Below are 19,711 nucleotides of genomic sequence, written 5' to 3'. Positions count from 1 at the left end.
TCTGTGTTTTAGTATTTATATCTTTTATTAGATGTTTGTGTGGTTTGGTTTTTTTCCTTTTGGTTGAAAGTAGACTGAGAGAGGACTTTTTATTAGTGATCGTAATAATATTTTTTTCATATTAATGTAATTTTTCATCTAATTGAATACAATCTATTTGTGTATGATTGTCAGTCCAAAAAGGGAGAGAGGAAAGAGGGAACGTGAGGAGAAAGTACAAGGTCAGGAAGAACCAGGTAAGAAAACAGACAGGGAACAGTGACAGACACAACAGAAACTCACACAATCAGGAAGTTGTGTCCTCCCCATATTAAAGCTGCTATACAGAATCTGCAAAACAAACTGGGTTGAAACATTTTTGACCCTCTTTAACAACATTCCAACATAACATTATCATTGATTGGGGAGATTAAAATTAATGATATATTTTTATGTGGTTCAGCCACAACTCTACTAAAACCTCAGCGAGTAATAGGTAGGCCAACATTTGGACCGTCCAGTTGTCTGTATGACTGCCACAGTACGTACATCACATTTGCACACTATCAGAAAGAGCCAAACAGCCCTGGTGGAGTGAGGAGCTGTAAAGAGAAGCAGATGCTCTGTTTATATTCTAAAAATGTTTTAAGCTTGTTTCAAAGATTCTGTACTGCAGCTTTAAATGTTTTCCAAAAGCACACATACACTTATCAGTGTTTCTCAAACTTTTTACAGTGTGTACCACCTGATAAAATGTCAAGCTCTCCTAAGTACCACTATGAAAGCATGAAACTCATAAATCTTACAACACAAAATTATTATTATTAAATTAGTAAAATTAGTATCTGCAATAAAGATTTTTTCATACATTGTATACATTCTACCACAGGCAAAGTTGCCTCCATATATTATATTATAGTTTTTATTAATATTTTGTAATAATTTATTTGTAATAATTGATTCTGTTTTGGGAGTTTATTTTTATGTATCTGTATTATATTATACATACACATTAAAAGTGAATCTCTGTCCAAAAAATGCATTCAGTTTACTTTTTACTCACTGTGAGCATCATTCATTATTCTCCCCCAGTAATTAAGGTTAGGATATGTATTTTTTCTATTCCAATCCATTCTTCTTTGGCAGCATTTAAATAACCTTGATCAGATTTGATGGTTTTGTTACAGACTTTTCAAAAAAGTTGTTTTGCTTTTCTTTTACAAATGTGGGGATTAAATTGTGTTAAAATGTACAAAACAGTGATGTCATGTTTTGTGACGAGGACCCAGGCACAAAGAGACTTGATGAATTTAAGAATCTTATGATTTAATAAAGAAATTTGCAGACTTGCACAGAGATGGTAAAATTATGATGACTGATAACGGAGACAAAGACAACAGACAATGAGGACAGGGAGGAACGGGTTTAAATGCATCAAAGTGACAGTCAGAGAGAACTCGGGACAACATTTAAGGATGCAGGGACTGACAGAGACAGGTTTATCTTGCCTGGCCGGGCAGCTCTCTGGGTGCTGAGCACCCCCAAAGCTCTGATCCTAGAATCGCCCCTGTACCGCAGTTTATTCTGCACTTAAATACTTTATCTACCTTGCATCCCTGGTCAAATTAGAATCACCAGTTAACATGTCTTTGCACTGTGGGAGGAAGCTCACTCTTCTTATACTCTAAAGTGGTTCAAACGCCACACAGAAAGGGCCCCAGCCTAAATTTAACTCAGGAACTTTCTTGCTGTGAAGTGACAGTACTAAACACTGCAGCATCGTCAGGATCTCAGATCATAGCAAAGAACCCTCTGACCTCTGTCTGTTTTCTGTTACTTCTGTGTACAAAATGCTGTTTTTCTGCAGTTTCAAAATTCCCCCATGACGTTTCAAAGATGACCAAGTGTCTGTCTCTGTGGGAACCTGTTCTCATGACAGTTTCAAAGACCAACTAGAACTCTGTCATTACTGTCACTTAAAGAAACACAATACACGCAGACATGACACGTACCGTTTCAAGATTCCCCAAAACAACAATTGACACTTATTTGACCCACTCAGACCGTTTTAATAAAAAGAAATTGTTAAAACATCATCAAATGTTATATTTAAAGAAAGAAAAAAAAAGAAAAAAACTGTCACATTTAAAACAGCTGTTCCATCCCGGCTCCACCAACTCCTTCATGCCCTAAATGTGGCGTTTTTATCATTTAAACCAGGAACATTTAATTTCACGTACGTGGTCGTGGACTGATAAGAGGTAATAATCAAAACAAACAAAAAACAACAACAAACAACAATACGAGGGGTGGTGTGGAGAAACGCGGAATACAAGTGAAAATCAGCCTATATCTTAATTTGATGTAACATTTGACGTAACTGAGCTACCCCACAATGTCATAGAGGGCTTTCCATTCATGTCGTGCGTGTTTAGGTGGCCTCTTACAAAGAGGGAGGAATATACAAAAAAGTCCAATGGTAAATTTTACGCTTCTCATGTTCCCAAACAGTCCAGTATTATTTTAATGATATTTAAATCATGACTGAAAACTAGTATGGAAATTGTTAAAGTGTGTTATCCATTTGAAACCAAATTAAAATGAAAACCAGCGCAAAACATCGAACTAAAATAATATAATAATAACGCTGTGAAAAAAAACACAATTGTTTAAGGTTACGCTGAACGAAAATTTCAAAGGCTGTTCAGCAGTTAAAGAGTTTTCATCTTACCGTCAGAGGCTGAAGCCAAACTTAGGCACAAAAGCTGCTGTCCACTCTGAAACGATAAAACCGAGAAATCTCAACGAAGTCAGTCACGCAGAGGCTGCTGAAATGTTTTCAGCTCGTCGTTTGTGGCTGCTGTAACTATCGTTTCTGTGAACGACAGAACAGATGCGCTTCACGGAGATTTTTCCGTGTGCCCTCAGAGGCAACGTCATTATTTACGATAACGCCCCGGTCACTTTTCCTGTTTGTGATCTAGGTCTGCTGGCGAAGGTTTCTAATTCTGTGAGCACGATTTTTAATTTGATCTCTCCTGTATAAACACCAAAATGAAACAAAAGTTCCAATTTTAAATTATGAAAAAGGTCCGCTACTAAATATCAGAAATCATAGTATAATTTCAGGCAACATTTATTAATTTTTTAAAACACATGTTCATTTCTTTCATCTGTCACCCATATGTACTTTTGGGATTTCCTTACCTGTATGATTGAGCACTCATCAATACAATATAACCACTAGCTGACACGGTCCTGAAATTCTACTGTGCTGGACTCATATGTTTCATGCTTCTCTTTGAGTGTTTTTGTATGGAGCCCATCACAATAATCACTGTTCTAGAAATGAAAAGTTGCACTTTAACCTTTGTGACCTCTCTGCTCTGTGTTGTTTCCTCTTTCAGACCCAAACATTGTCACAGCTAAGCCTGGAGAGAACGTCATTCTGATATGTAGAGCTCCAAACAACAACATCACAGTTTTAGAGTGGAGCAAACCAGACTTGGGAGGTAACTGTGTCCTTTTTTATGACAAAGGGGTCAATGATACCACCAACCAGCATCCATCTTTTAAGAACCGGGTGGATCTGCAGGACAGACAGATGAAGGATGGAGACGTGTCTTTGATTCTGAACAATGTGACGATTAATGACACTGGAACATACGAGTGTGGTGTCATCCAGAAAGCAAGAGATGGTTTGAAGCTCATCTGCAACATCACACTGAAAGTTGATCCTTGAGTGAGCAGAGTTGAGTGTGTGTGTGATCAGAGGTGAAGCTGCTTCCTGGTTGTTGATGTTTGTTTCTAAAGATGTTGTTGATGAGACTTTGTAGAAAGCAGCTGGTCTGAGTGATGTGATCAGAGTGCAGTAGATAATGTCTGACAGCAGTTTGAAGAGGAAATGGATTCTGTTCTGTTCTTCACTCATCACCTACCTGACAGCTGACACCTCACACCTGTTTCTCACCTGCAGGTCAGCCAGGAGGACACACAGAGGATGGATCTGTTGGACTGAAAGTTGGTCTTCCAGTTGTTATTTTCCTTCTTCTTGCTGGTGGCGCCTTTGTTGGTTATTGGCTCTTCAGAAAAGATAAACCACAGAGTGAGGACTCACATCGTCCTCCCGCTGAACTGCAGATTCAAATGTCTGACAGCCTTCTGAATTCTGAATCTCCTGCTGATCAACACAGAGACAGAAATGACTCAAAAGCGAATAACTCTCATGGACACTCCACAAGGATCCCTGATGTCACCCTGACACTTGAGAATGAACTAGTTTGTCCTCCTCGGGAAACTGCAGGACTACTTCCAGAGAGAAACATCAGAGTGCAGTAGATAGGAGGAGGCACAGAGGATGGGGGGAAGGAGGCAGGAAGAAAGGAGGATAAAGGACACACAGAGGATGGAAAGAAACATGGCAACAGAGTACATCTTGTACTGATAGTGCCGTGTATTTGTGTAGTTATTATTTTGATCACTGTAAAGACGTATTTCTCTCTCTCTCTTCCTCCTGAAAAAGCAACTGACACGCAGCATGAAATATAGCATTTGAGAATTTTTATGTCACAGCAGACAAACTACCTTGTATTATCATCCACAAAAAACAGTTATGTGTCAAATAATGAATTAAACATAAAATTAAAATTAAATAATGAAATCCTAATGTTAACTGCACAACAAGGAAGCAAACAAATGTCGAGTGAGTGTTGGCTAGTTAAAATCTGAACATAAAACAAATAGTTCAGTACTCCCGTAGAATCATATATTTAAACATACAAAGAGAAATCTTAAAGTAAAGTTGTCAAAGACAATTAATGGAATTGAGTTGAATTTCATAATTGTGCAAAACAGGGCATTTTAAATCATTTTAAATAAATTTTAAATAAACTTCTTAAAAGTATGAAATTCCATTTTCATTCAGCTTTCATGCTAAATCATGTTGAAATATAAAAAGAAACATAAGAAACACCAAAAAAGTGCAAGTACAGTATTGATCCCTAAATTTTTTAAGAGATACAAATTTGAGATGGTTTTAAAATGAGATCATTTCTGACTTATGATACTATGTTCTTCATAGATTCAGATTTCAAAATATTGGAGTCAAAATAGTGTCAAAATACTGGAAACTCCAACATTTTGTTCTTTTTGGATAACTTTTTGACCAACTTCTTTATTATTTTAATTGTACAGTTGCTTGCACAACAAAATTAGGTAGCAAAACCACAAAAAGTATAAAAGTAAAGAAAATAATATACAAAAGAAAAACCACAAAAAGGGCATCATTCTAAATATAATAAATAACTAAGAGTGGAAGGGCTATGGTCAGTAAGGATAGGGATGGAAATTGCACATCTTCCAAAATGTTGCACAGGGAATGGCAGCAACATAGTCAATAGTAGCGACAGAATGACTGTATGGGAGAAGTCTACTCACACTCTTAGTTTGTATAAAGAGTTCTGACAGCCCACGTAGAAGCTGTTCTTGAGTCAGTTGGTTTTGCACCCGATGAATCTGAACTTTTTTCCAGAGGGCAGGATGTTAAAGAGGTGGTGGTTAGGATAGGGGGTAGTCTTTTATAATTGACCAGACTCTGGAGAGACATGTGATCAGTCAGTATAAAAGTTTTTGATCAATGCACATGGACCAAGTTTGTCAGCTTGGCTAAAAGAATAACGGTATTGAAAGCCGAGCTGAAATCAGTGAAGAGCATCTTTACTGAGAGTCCCAGGACTCTTCAGGGGATTCAGAGCAGAGTGGAGGTCAGTGGATGCCCTCCACTAAGACCAAGACTATCTACTGCTTTTTTGTTTTTATTTTATTTTATTGTGTTACCGCTATAGTTGGTCAAGGAAAATGTATTTTTCTTCATTTTGTGAATAAAACTTTAAATAACAAGTATTCATACAAGTATTTCATTTTGCAGTATTGTGAAATTCAATGTTCAGAAATTGTCATTAAGTGTTTTTTACAATGTAAAGTTTTTGTAATTTTTTTCATTTTTATTATTAAGATGTCCTTAAATATTATACTTTTTCAGATTTTAACTTGTCAATTCTCTGTATTTTTTATATATAAGAAGCTAACATTTCACAGTGCTCATTATATTAACATTTTTATGCAAATCAGCAATGGTCAGAAAAAAATGTTCTATAAATTTGATACTTTCAGATGATCCTGTTGTAAAGAATAAACATTCTTGCTGTGAAGTTAACACAAGCTCAACGTGTGTGACTCTTCTATTCTTTACTACAGCACAACATGTTGCATGCAGAGGACACTAGTTGTCCTCTGCAGACTTGGAGAAGCAACACACACATGCAGTTTTATAATCACTGTGATATTCACTAAAATGATTAAAAAGGAACAAAAAGGAGCTGGGGTTAAATTTGAACTTTTATGTTGTGTACAGATGATCCGGAGACAGAATTGAATATTTTGGGCTGCTCTGGCAACAGTAGAGGCCATTTAGATCGTAATACGTCTCAGTGGTTTTCTCACCAGGGTGGCCAGTATTCAACCAGAACTTCTGCCAATACACCTTAGATGAAATGGTGAACTTGGTCATCAGCGTGGCTTTTAGGTCTTCAGTGTATCATGCTCCATCCATTATAGTGTAAACTTCCACTATTTTCCCAGATAGCAAAGGAACCAATGAACAAGTCCACTGTCTCTCTGAGCATCTCCAACATATTCTAATATAAACCTCTTAAAACATCAAAGTTTTAGTATAGTCCTTGGACTTTGTGGGAGTAACACTCTCTGTTTTACATTATTTAATCATTTCTCAGAAACAAGACATTTTTCGTTTCACTGACTCGTGGCTTTAACCTGGGCAGGTCGAGGTGGGGAATAGTTGGTTTTAGAATCCCTTTCTGAATTCAAACATGAGATCTCAAATCAACTTTTATTCCTTTTTATTGAACTTAACAAGTTGAGTTTGTTCGGTTTGTAGGTGACCTTGATCTTTCCTCTAATTATACGGTCACCAAATCTCATAATCATAATTAAAATCATTTAGGGCAACATGTTAATTGTTCTTCTGATGATGTCTGGGATACCCTGGACCTTGTTTTTACTCTTACCCTATCCTAAACTCTCTCTGTATGTGTAGTAATCTATCTGACTACACAAGAATCACTCTTGCATCTTTAACTTAACTTAGCAGCTAAATTTCCAGCCATTTCTCTTATTTGTCCATGTCATGACCACCTCTTGATAATATGGACCCTCAAAATAGATGTTAGAAATCCTTCCCATTGAATCAGTGAAATTAGAAGAGAGTGCAGAAGCTGAACAGGAGTGAAAAAATACAAGCCTCTATGTGTACTGCAAGGAAATGAAGGATTTTCCGACTCATGCACCACCAGTCAAAAGTTTGGAATCAGCTTCTCATTTCATGATTTTTCTTTAATTTCATGACTATTTACATCGTAGATTCTCATTGAAGGCATCAAAACTATGAATAAACAAATATGGAATCATGTAGTAAACAAAAAAGTGTGAAAGAATTCAAAACATATTTCATATTTTAGATTCTTCAAAATAACCCTTTGCTTTGATTACTGCTTTGCCCACTCTTGGCATTCTCTCGATGAGCTTCATGATATAATCACCTGTAAGAGATGCTTTTCTAGAGATGCTGACCACTTGTTGGCCCTTTATCATCACTCTGGGGTCCATCTCATCCCAAACCATTTTGTTTAGATGTAGATCAGGTGACTGTGGAGGCCAGGCCATCTGGCACAGAACTCCATCATTTGTGGGTCTCATTTAGTCTTATTTAAGAAAAATCACTAACACCAGAACGTCACTGGCACTCAATAATGTGGAACTGCTAAAACTACTTTAATTTTCTCCCATCTCATTTACTGTAAGTCACTTTTCTCATAAAATACTGTTTAAATCTCAGTTGTATAGGTAGCATTTCTCTACCCATTATCTCAACAATTCTTTTTTGTAAATCTAATCCCCAGGTCATAGATAGCTGTTAAGAATGTGCTCACTGATTTGATGGAGGATGATTCAAAATATAGTATGGGTGTTTCTCTAACTCTAAATAGTAAGAGCAAGCACATAACTGTGGTTTTGCAATAAAAAGATGCAGAATGGTAATGATGGGTTTAACTTTCAGAGAGGAAACAGAAATGAACATGGTGTGTTTGCAGAAGTGTGTTTCCACATTATCCCCTGATCCTGTACTCGATAAGGCTATTTTGAATTTCAAATGTGAAGGCAAATGTCATTTCAAACTTCTCCTTTCCATTGCAGTCTAATTTTACTGTTGCCTCAGCAACCATGTTTTATGTAAAGTATGAAACAAAGACTTTGGTGAAGGTTTTCTGTGTTTAAAAAAGTGTTTACATAATACACATTCATGACAGTCTGCAAAGTTTTCTACCAAGGAAACTGTTATATGATATTTAAAAGTATTCCTTAACCCTCCTTAATCCTCATATATGCCTCTTAGAATATCATGATGTGGAAGATGAACTTTATGTTTTCATTTGCATTTGCATTGTTAAAGACATTATTTTCTTGTAAAGAGTAAAATAGCTATATTTAAAAAAACAGAAGTTACATTGTCAGTACAGTGGAAATACATTTCACATAAATAATTTAGTGCTGAACAAGAATTAAAATGTTTAAAAATGAGTTAATTTTATGATGTTTGTAAATGTAGTTAAAAATTACAATTACATAAAAAATACATTGTGAATCTGATATTATCAATGGATTTAAGCAACATTTTGTTCATGTTTTGTCAAAGTTGTATTGAGAGATTTATACAGTCTCTAGCTTAGGGAACTGTGGCCATGTATGGTAAACTGGACTGAAGCATAAGGACATTTCTTTGCAGTTAGTATGGTGATACCTGAAGCTGTTCTAAGCTGTTGTGAAGAATAAACCTTCCTGTTGTGAAACTGACATCCGCTCAACATGTGTCCCTTTTTCTATTCTTTATCACAGCACCACACGTTGTTGAACAGGAAACCAGTTGCCCCTCTGGTCATCATCGTAGTGAGGCAACATATACATAGACTGGCAAAAGAATTTGGTTTTTAGCACTGCAGAGTTGGTTGACAAGGTTAACTTTTCCGTTCCCCAGTCATGTCAGTTTAACTCCGTGCACCATGCTTTTCAGCCAGTTGTCCTGGTCCTTGTGTGTCTTAACTCTCTGGCTGTGCTTTGTAAGACAGATCTCTAAAAGTTGATTCTGTTCATCTGGACGTAGCGTTTTGTGGGAGAAACATTTCGTCACTCATCCAAGTGACTTCTTCAGTCTCAGCTGACTGAACGTTTCCCCAAATCTTATAAACAGTACATTTGCACAATGACTGAAACCAGCCCACTGAGGGAACAATGGGCTGGGAGGTCAGTTCCTTAATCATAATTATGCAAATTCTCATGACCATTGATCAAAACCCACTGATCAAAGCCCACTGATCAATGGCCATGAGTACCATTCACAGAGAGTTGGGGAATGGCTGCAATCACAGCATTGTAAGATGGAGAAAGTTGTACCGTTAGGCCCCCTCCTCGATTCAGAGATGGTCTTTCCCTTATTACGTAAATGGCCTCCTTGACTCCGCGCTCAAACCTTTGTTCCTCCCTTTCCAGGATATGTACATCCTCATCCTTGAAAGAGTGTCCACTGGCCTGTGGGTGTAAATAGACTGCAGAGTCCTGGCCTGACGAAGTAGCTCTTCTGTGTTGTGCCATCCGCTTTGCCAGAGGTTGTTTGGTTTTCCCGATGTATAAATCCTGGCAATCCTCCTGGCACTTAACAGCGTACACTATGTTACTCTGTTTGTGTCGGGGGACACAATCTTTGGGGTGGACCAATTTATGGCACAACATGTTTTAGGGTTTAAAAGCCACAGAGACCTGGTGTTTAGAAAAAATGCGTCTCAACTGCTCCGATAGTCCTGACACGTACAGGATCACTACAGGTTTTTGCTTGGGCAGCGATTGTCCTTCTCTGCTGGATCGGCTGGAGCTTTCTTTAGGTGCCTTTCCAGCTTTGACAAAAGTCGAGCTGGGATAACCACATTTACTCAGGACCTTCTTGATGTGATGTTCTTCTGCCTCTCTGGCCGCTGTGTCAGTGGGGATGGTGTTCGCTCTGTGTTGTAGCGTCCTGGTTACACCCAGTTTGTGCTCCAGTGGATGACGAGAGTCAAACCTTAGATACTGATTCTTATGTGTAGGTTTATGGTACACGTCAGCTTTTAGATGTCCCCCATTACTGATGGAAATCTCACAGTCTAAGAAGGCCAACCTGCCACTTTTCATATTCTCCCTGGTGAATTTGATGTATCGGTCCACCAAGTTAATGTGATCCGTGAAATGTGGTACATCCTGAGATTTGCCGGCTCCTGCACCCATTCCAGTTCCTTGGGTAGGAGCAGCAGAGGTCCAGTTAGCTCCTGCACCTACACCAGCTCCCAGGGTAAAGGCAGCCAGAACCCAGCTTGTCCCTGCATCTGTATGTGTTCCTTGGGTGGGGATGGCTGGAGTTCGGCCAGGCCCGGTACCAGTTCCTGCTCCCCGGAGGAGAGCAGCTAAGAGTCAGTTATCTGCTCAGTCACTAGCCCTGCTACCTGCACATCCATCATCACTACAACCACCATCCCAACCACCACTACACCTTGTATGTTTGTCCCTGGTACACTCATTTCAGTTATTGACTCAGTCTTTAGTTCATTTCTTTGATGGACCTTTGGTTTGGTTTGAGTTTGGTTTTGGACTGTTTCCTGAGCCTCAGGCTGTTGTGGGCACTTTGGTTTGAACTTGTGTTTCCCGTTTGTTTTGGACCCTGGCTCCTTGTTTTGTGTTTGTTTCGGTGAGGTCTTAATCGCTTCTCCTTACCCCATGTATACTACATAATGCACGATATATGATTAGGACGAAACTCTGGCTGAAAATGGTCGCATGACTGAAAAATCACCTCAAAAAGGACCCAAAATCGCAGTGTATGCCCAGCTTAACAGTAAATACTAAATATTGAATGGTACTGAGCAGCACGTGAGGCCGACAGCACCAGATATGCTTTGAGGTAGCAGCCAAGAAAGATACAGTTTGTTTTTGTAAACATGCGTGTGTATACCTGTGTTAATGTTCAAAAACTCTCAGTAGTCTGTTACATGGATAAACTTTTTGAACAATCTATTATAGGGTGTGGGGAGCCATAGCCCTGCCCCCGAGAACATGAAGCAGGCATGAAGGAGACCCAGGTCCTGGAAATCTAGAGGACCCCAAAATGCTAAAGCCCAAGCAGGACCACCGGAGAGACAACCACGCCACCCTCCTGGAAAGTGCTGAGGAGAGCCCCAGACGTGGGGCCCTCCGCAGCCACAGTGCAGAAGCCACACAGGGCTGCAGTGACAAGCCTGCAGGCCTTGCCGGCAGCCGACTGTGCCAGAGCGGACCCCACCGCCCCAAGGGGTCCCACCCATGCCCCGGTCACCAGGTCCCACCAAGCAGCCACTGGGAGTGAGACGGGTACACACTTGAGCACCCAGCGCTGAACACCGAAAACCACCAGCACACCAACGGGTGAGGGCAGTAGCCACTGGCAGGAAGTTGTGGTGGGGGGACAGAGGCCTCCATACCTGGGGGGTCCTGAGATGTTCCCAGAGAGGTAGAGACTCAACCAGACACATAGAAAAACTGTCACACCCAAATACAAGCATACATTCCCAATCTCATGAACACATATGTAGTATACCAATACTCAGCACTCGCCCAACATGGGGACAAAGAGAAATGAACACTGTACACCCGTTCACACTCCCCAAACATACTCTATAGCCCCAGGTCCAGGTATCACCACCCTCACAGGGGTAATCAGCTCCCAGACGCAGGAGATGTTACCCTTTTCCCTGGGGTGGAGACAAGCAGACCGCCCCTGGCCCAGCAGCCAGCGTCCCAGACCACAACCAGACAGCCATCTCCTCCCAACCCCCTACCCCAACGGTGTACACAGAACAGAGGTGTGAAGGCCCTATACCTCACTCCGTCCTCTCATATGTTGTGTTGCTTTTTTTAAAACACAGGAGGGGAGGGGCATGGTGCTTCCTGCCAGAAAGCAGAAGTGTCAGCACGACCCCTCCCAAGAACCCTCAATGTCTACATGCATTTAAAATTGAGAGGTGGGCACCGGCACCAGAGGTGAGGTTGGATATACATAATAATAATGTATAATATACAATATACGTACTCTGGATGCTCTAAGGCCCTATGTGTTTGTGTTATGAGAGTATGGGTAAGCCTAAAATATTAAAATGGAGTTAGTGTTTCAATCGTCTCACTGCAGAGTTTTTTTTTGTCACCAGTTATATGCATGTCCACCACAAATGGGCCTTATGTTCTACCCCCCCCCCCCCCCCCCCCCACCCCTCCCTCACACACACACACACACACACACACACACACTGGGGCCATTATGAGTTCATGGGAGATGTTAAACAGATAGTTAGACTCCTCCTGCTTTAGGTGAGGGCTAAGCATAAAACAAGTGACATGGGCAATGTGGAATGTTTTTGTTTGTGCGTGTATGAAAGATGTGAGGGTGGCACCTATCGTTGAGATATATAGTACAGACAAAAGTTCACTTGTTGACACATGGATCTAAGTTTTGATAAGTTCCACAAATGAAAAAAAAGCAGGTTCTTAGAATATGATTTCTTATAATAAAATGTATACTATTTTTATTTATTATTTTCTGTCTTTTTGTCTTTTTTTTGATTCACATATGATGGTTTCTGAAGGCAGAAGAACATCTGTAATCACAGCTGCACAAAAGAAAAGAAAAAAAAATGTATTGAGCAACATTTAGTTCTGACCCTCACTGCTAATCCAAGTTAACCAGGATACTGACAGATACACAAACACGCCTCCAGCATCTACACTGTGATGAATAGTCTAGCACAGGTTTAAGATTTGTCTTGTAAATCAGGTTAACAAGGATAAACTGGTGCATTCACTTGTTGATAGCTGCTTAGTACTGAGGTCTTATTACTTTCAGATTTTTATCTTGTTATATTTTATCATTTGGTTTTTAGTTTTGTAACATTTTGTTTAACTTTCTACTTGTGTGGAATCAATTTTAAGGATGTTCCTCTAGGTCAGTGGAAAAACAACAGGGTACACGGACCTTACAAAGTGTTTTATGTTTCATTGATCATTTTAGTTGTTCCATCCTGTCAGAAGAGTGAACTAAAACAAAACAGCACTAAAACAATTAAATCTTTTTCTGCTGAACACCTCCACACAACTTTAAAGAGAGAACTGATGATTACTATTATGTAGCATTATTGCAAACTCAGTGTGATTTCCATCGAAATCCACACTATGATGAAACTACAATATCCTGTTTCTTTCTTCTCATTATTTTTTAATTTTCCATCTAGCTGAGAGACTTTGAGGCTGTTATGTTTTAGAACTTAATGACCGCATTTCTTTTAAAGTCAGTGAAATGGCAGGTTGAGTGAGATCATTAATATATTAAACCATTACTGCTGAGTGTCTGTGAGCACTAACAATAATAATCATCATTAATAATGTGGCTGACAGCAGCTGCTGGACTCTGTATGGTTGTTGTTTCCAGTTCTTTTGCTTGGATCAAACTAAGATCAGTGAAAGAGATTTCTCTGTGATATTTGTTTTTCAAATACACATGCTTACAGCCAATCAGAAGAAGAAGACTGGTTTCTATGGTGACACTGCTGTCACAGATTTGTCTTGTAAAACAGGTTAACAAGGAAATACAGATGCATTTCCTTGTTGATTCAGAGGTCTCTTTATTTTAGATTTTTAACTTGTTAAGTTTTATAATTTGTTTTTTTTTATGTTTTCAACCTTTTATTTTTTATTTTTCTTTAACCTTTTGGCTTCTGGAGAATCAATTTTAAAGAAGTTCCTTTTGACCTAATAATGAACAACAGGGCACATGAACCAAACACTTTAAAAAAATCTTTCAGTGGAGCATTTTTCCATGCTGATGATCAGAAGCGTGTTTGAGGGTTTCAGAGATTTATAACAACAGTAAGTGTTTGAAATGATGTCGTTCAGTCTTTAAGGTAATCTGACAGGTTGAGTAAAGTCTGTGAGCTTTAGTGGGTTGAAGGATTGTTAATCTATGTAGTGAAGTGTTTTGTACTGTTAAGGAAAAGATATTCTTTTATTGGTGTCTAAACTGTTAATAGTACTTTGATCAAGTTCCTCAAATTTCACAGACTGTGTGGTGTAGGAATTTCATTTAATATTTACCTGTCTCAGTGAAATAGTTTCTCTCTCTTTTATCTTTGAATGTGAGGTATTTGTTTTTCACATCTGGGCTTGCAGCATCTCAAACAGTTGACGAGCAAAGGTGGGCGTGAACGTGATGATGCAGGTGTCTTATATGAAACAGCTGACAGGGAAATACAGGTTAGTTTAGTTTGTGGGTGTTTGATACAGAGGCACCTTTACCTTCAAATTTTAAACTTTTAAATATGTTCTGATTAGATTTTTTCATTTGTCAAATATTTACAACTGTGCAACTTCTTGGTTTTTTATAACAAACCTTCCTTTTGACCTGCTGAGAAACTGACAGGGTATACTGACCTCACAGTTTGTTTGTTTGTTTGTTTTTTTTTAAATCTGTCACTGGATAACTTGATTTTCTTTCAGAGATCCTTCTAAACAACAGTAAGTGTTTAAAATTACGTCTTTAAGTCTTTTAGGTATTTTGACAGGATGACATATGTGAGCGTTAGTGGAAAAACTACTAACTGGTTCAGCTGTTTAGATGAATGTCATGTGGAGTTAGTGTGAGGCATTTGATTCACTGTTGGCTGGTTTCATCTGTGAAAACACATCAAAGTAAATGAATTCAATGTGTTTCATCATCTGAAGAACCAAAAGCTGTCAGACTTTATCTGACACAACATAAAAAAGAAAATCCCCTGAATCACAAACAGGAATTGTACTCAGTTACTCTCCTGTACTCTGATTACAGTCATGTATGTTTTCTCTGTTTGTGCTGCTTCTTTGTCCTCACTGTAAACAGATGTACTGAGAGACTCCTGCACTGATGTTTCATAGGAAAGTCCAAACAGTCTCACTGGTTCTCCATAAAGAACAAAGATTTGCTCTCTGTGGCTCCAACACAACTTAAAGACAATCAAAGGTGGACAAAGTTCTCTGTGGTTTGATGGAGGCTACAGCTAAATGCTGCCTCCTCCATAGTACAATATACATTTTATACAGTGACGTCATTTTGAAGTCCTTTGACTGATGATGGTCTTTAGTATGTAGCTGATGATTGATGATGAGATGTTTGTGTTGTTCTGTGGAGATCATTCAAGAACTGAACCTGTTAAACACTCAGACCTGCTTTAGATTTCACCGCTTTAGTTATGACGCACTTATTTATGGTCACCCCACAGCAGCGTAAACACACGTGACTCTGACGTGACTCTAACGTGACTGTAACGTGACTTCCTTCAGAGACGATGAATTGGTCGTATTGAGTTTGAACGAGTGTCTAAAAAGTCAGATCTGTTCTCAGTCAGAGACTTTCAGGATCATTTAAACCTTAAATTTAATCTCATGTAGTCAGGATTTAAACTCAGGTTCAGTTATTTCAATAAAACCATCCTGAGACATTTAGAAGAATCGAAGCGTCGGAGTTCAAGAACACGGAAATGTCTGCTGTGACTGCGTCGCTCGGCTCGACTTTGCTGTTTGTCGGCCTCTTCGTGTTTGTCTGTGCAGGTGAGATTCACTCTGTGGGACAGAGAGGAAAAGCATCAGTCTGCTTTACATGTTAGCAACATTTCCTGAAGAATTATTTTCATATTGATTCAGTTTTTCCGTGTTTGTGAAGGAGACACGAGGCTGAGTGGAGTCTGTGTGAACCTAACATGTCGGTGTGATCAGAGCCCACAGAGATAAAGAAGTGTAATGTGTCAGTGTCAGTGTGATGTGTTGTAGTTTCAGGAGTCAGTATGCAGCTACAAAGCTTTTAGTTCAGTGTATACAAACAGCTGTAGCTCCATAAAGGCAGCATGCAGAGACTCACAGTGACTTATAATGAGAGGCTGCTTTCTCTCACACATTATGTTCACTTATTATCAGGACGTGTTTTTGTTTGTGGAACCTGCAGGAACTCAATTCAGTAAGTAAACTGTGAAAAACACAAGAAACCAAATGTCTGTGAGTTGATAACAAACAATAACATCTTCTCACATTAATAATGACGATTATGAAAAATACTCTAGGAAAATAAAAAAAAAACATAAAACACTCTGATGCAGTTAACATTATTAAGTACAAAGTTACAGTAAAAAAAAACAAACATCTTTCTTAAACATGAAAGAAAATAAACTACCCTATAATCTTTCCACGTTTGGTATCGTCCACTGAGCACTTCCTGTATAGACTTTGCTGGTTTATGAGGCCCCTCCTTTGCTCAGCAGACCCTCAGCACCATTGAAAGATTTAGTTTATATTATGTATTAATTGTATATTATGCAGTAATTTTTATATTATTTTATTTTTTATATTATTTATTTTATATATAATTTATAATTTTTAATTATTATGTTTGTAATAAGTTGTGCTGGACTAACTGTTTCTGGTAAATCTCATCTGTAAGGCTGCAGTTTTAATTCATTTGAAGGCAGGACTCAGAAACCAGTCTTGTTATCATCTATCGTCCACCTGGACCTTACTCAGAGTTTCTCTCTGATTTAGTGCTCAGCTCGGATAAAATAATTATTGTGGGTGATTTTAACATCCATGTAGATGCTAAAAATGACAGCCTCAACACAACATTTAATCTGTTATTAGACTCAATTGGCTTCTCTCAAAATGTAAAAGAACCACTTTAATCACACTCTAGATCTTGTTTTAACATATGGAAGAAAAACTTAACATTTAACAGTGTTTCCTGAAAACCCTCTCCTGTCTGATCATTCCCTGATCACATTTAATTTTTTCAGTGTGTTCAATTAGATCTTCTCACTCTCACTACAGAAGTGAACATTTGTGCTTTGACCTTTAACCTCTCTGCTCTGTGTTGTTTTTCTGTTTCAGACCAGAAAATCATCACAGCTGAGTCTGGACAGGACGTCACTCTGACATGTCGAGCTCCAAACAACAACATCATAGCTGTAAAGTGGAGCAGAGCTGACCTGAAGCCACAACATGTCCTTTTGTACCGAGATGGACACATTGAACCAGTCAACCAGCATCCATCTTTTAAGAACCGGGTGGATCTGCAGGACAGACAGATGAAGGATGGAGACGTGTCTTTGATTCTGAAGAATGCGACGACTGCTGATAGTGGAACATACGAGTGCCGTGTCTTCATGAGCAGCCCAAACAATGAACACATTTGCAATATCTCCCTGACAGTTGTTCCTCCAGGTGAGTGAGTAGAGTTGAGTGTGTGTGTGATCAGAGGTGAAGCTGCTTCCTGGTTGTTGATGTTTGTTTCTAAAGATGTTGTTGATGAGACTTTGTAGAAAGCAGCTGGTCTGAGTGATGTGATCAGAGTGCAGTAGATAATGTCTGACAGCAGTTTGAAGAGGAAATGGATTCTGTTCTGTTCTTCACTCATCACCTACCTGACAGCTGACACCTCACACCTGTTTCTCACCTGCAGGTCAGACAGGAGGAACCACAGAGGATGGAGGGAAGGAGGAGGGATCTTTTGGACTAAAAGTCGGTCTATCAGTTGCTGTTCCTGCTGTTCTTCTGTTTGTTGCTGTTGTTGCTTTTTTGATCTACCGAAAACACAAGCAGGATAAGAAGGTGAACTATGAATCTACTTGCTCATCACAGTCCTAAATTCTGTTTCACTGAAATCAAGAAGGATGATTTTAATACAAAGAAACTAATAATGCTGAACCTCAATCAGACAGACATCAAACGTGTCCATATTTATTTTTGTCATTATTTGTCACTTCAGTGTCCTGTATGTAACAATAACAGAATCACTGAGTGTGTTTCATCTTCAGGTTGAGCTGTTTGTGAGATCAAACTTGTTCTGTGAGGTTTGAACAACACAAATTAATCCTCATGCAGAGATCAGCTGTTACAGTATAATTATTGATATTGACTGAACCAACCTGCACCATAAACACTGTATGTGGTGAAGAAAAGATGGATTACTGTGGATTATAAACAATCAGTCATCTGCCTGATAGTGTTTAGGATTTATTGATCATCTTCAACTGAATGAATGTTATAATGTACAGTATTATAATGTACAGTGTTATGTTATATTTCAGTGTAACTGCAGATTTTGAGGTTTTCTCTGATCTTTTCTTCTCTGTTCCTGCAGTTTACATTTCAAAATCAGGTCAAATGTTATTGATTGATTAATTAATTTATTTATTTTTTGTGACTCTGTTTATTGACAATAAAGTTTTGAAAACATTTATATGGCATGTTTCCTTTTAATTCTTTTAATTTAGTTCAGCAGAGTTTGAACTCAAAACTCAGACTAATCAGTTATTCCAGTTTTGATGATCTCATTGTTAGGTTTGTAGTGTACCGGAGTACTGGAGCAAAACAATGAATTGCTATAATATATATAATATAGGTGAGCTCCTGATTAGATCATGAACAAAATCATTTCTCTATATCAGCCTCATCTACATGTCTGCTATCGGATCATTGTGCAACCTGCAACATTTTCACAATAAAAGCTCTCTAATGTAGCCCCATTGCCTAATTAAAGAGTAATGCAATATAATACATGTAAAAATGAAGGAACTGACTGGTGAAAGGTAAAGAGAACTAGGCAAAACAAACTAGAAGCATCACTGACAATTTGCTTGTATCTTTATAGACTTTAGGGTCAAACACCGCCCACTAGTGGCCATATTTATAAAGTGTGGGAGAATAAATGTTCCATAACAGTTATGAAATGTAATCAGATGATCTTAAAACACTCATAATCTTCTGGTCTTGTGTGTTAGTGTGGCAGCTTTAAGCCACAACATTTTATTTCAAAGTATTTCCAGAAAAAAAACTACACTTGAGCTTTTTCACTGATGTGAATATTTAAATAATTCTATTCACTTCTATCTTTAGACAAGGAAAAACATGAGTTACCTCCTCTGTGTTTGAACCAATAGAAAGCTGGTGCTCAGAGGAAGAGGGCGGGCTTTACTTGGTGTCAGTGAGAGAAATGAAAAAAAGCTCAAATGAGTGAGAAGGACGATGAAGGAAACATCTGTGCTGTGTCTGCTCTGTAAGTAGAATCTCTGTGTTTGTTTGAATTCTTGTACTTTGACTGTCTGCTCTCCTGATAACTGATGATGGAGGAGAAGACATGAAAAACAAATCAGGCTGAATATAAACTATAAACTGCAGGATGAAAGTTGTCCCATATAATCACACTGATTACTGTTCTAGCAGCTGAATGGCTGATGTTTACAAAGAGTAAAAATGTGAAATGTAAAAAATGTAAAAATTGTCATTGAATGGAAAACAGGCCCAAGTTTATTTTCAGCACTGAAGTTCAATTCAATTTATTGAATATCAAGTTCTGCATCACATTAACTTTAACTAGTAATGACTTCATAAATTTCTCAACAAACTCATTACTCTACTAATTTACATTTAATCTGTAGATTTATCTGACTTAACATCAGCAACTACTTCTGATAAACCAGCCAGAGTCTGTGCTGTAGCCCACTTAAAAAACACGAAAGTCACATGGGCCCAGTGA

The 19,711-nt window shown here is 38.5% G+C and overlaps 2 protein-coding genes across 2 annotated transcripts in view; one reads left to right on the top strand and one right to left on the bottom strand.

The window, feature by feature from the left end:
• The window catches only part of LOC148103534 (butyrophilin-like protein 2), a 75,248-nt gene extending 56,939 nt beyond the window's left edge, over positions 1-18,309 (top strand). Inside the window, exons 4-8 of the mRNA XM_087839494.1 lie at positions 3,387-3,677; positions 11,794-11,975; positions 15,630-15,741; positions 17,065-17,397; positions 17,636-18,309. Coding sequence (XP_087695620.1) covers positions 3,387-3,677; positions 11,794-11,975; positions 15,630-15,741; positions 17,065-17,397; positions 17,636-17,820 — 1,103 coding nt within the window. The 3' untranslated portion in view covers positions 17,821-18,309. The remainder of the gene's footprint in view (positions 1-3,386; positions 3,678-11,793; positions 11,976-15,629; positions 15,742-17,064; positions 17,398-17,635) is intronic.
• LOC148103532 (butyrophilin-like protein 2) overlaps positions 1-19,711 on the bottom strand; it is a 169,674-nt gene that overhangs the window by 128,888 nt on the left and 21,075 nt on the right. The gene's annotated exons all lie outside the window — the stretch shown is intronic.

This window comes from Neolamprologus brichardi, chromosome 3 (assembly GCF_056152115.1).
Source record: "Neolamprologus brichardi isolate AB-2024 chromosome 3, ASM5615211v1, whole genome shotgun sequence".
Lineage (NCBI taxonomy): Eukaryota > Metazoa > Chordata > Actinopteri > Cichliformes > Cichlidae > Neolamprologus > Neolamprologus brichardi.
The sequence above is the reverse complement of the archived record's forward strand: the minus strand, read 5'-3'. Positions and strand labels throughout refer to the sequence as shown.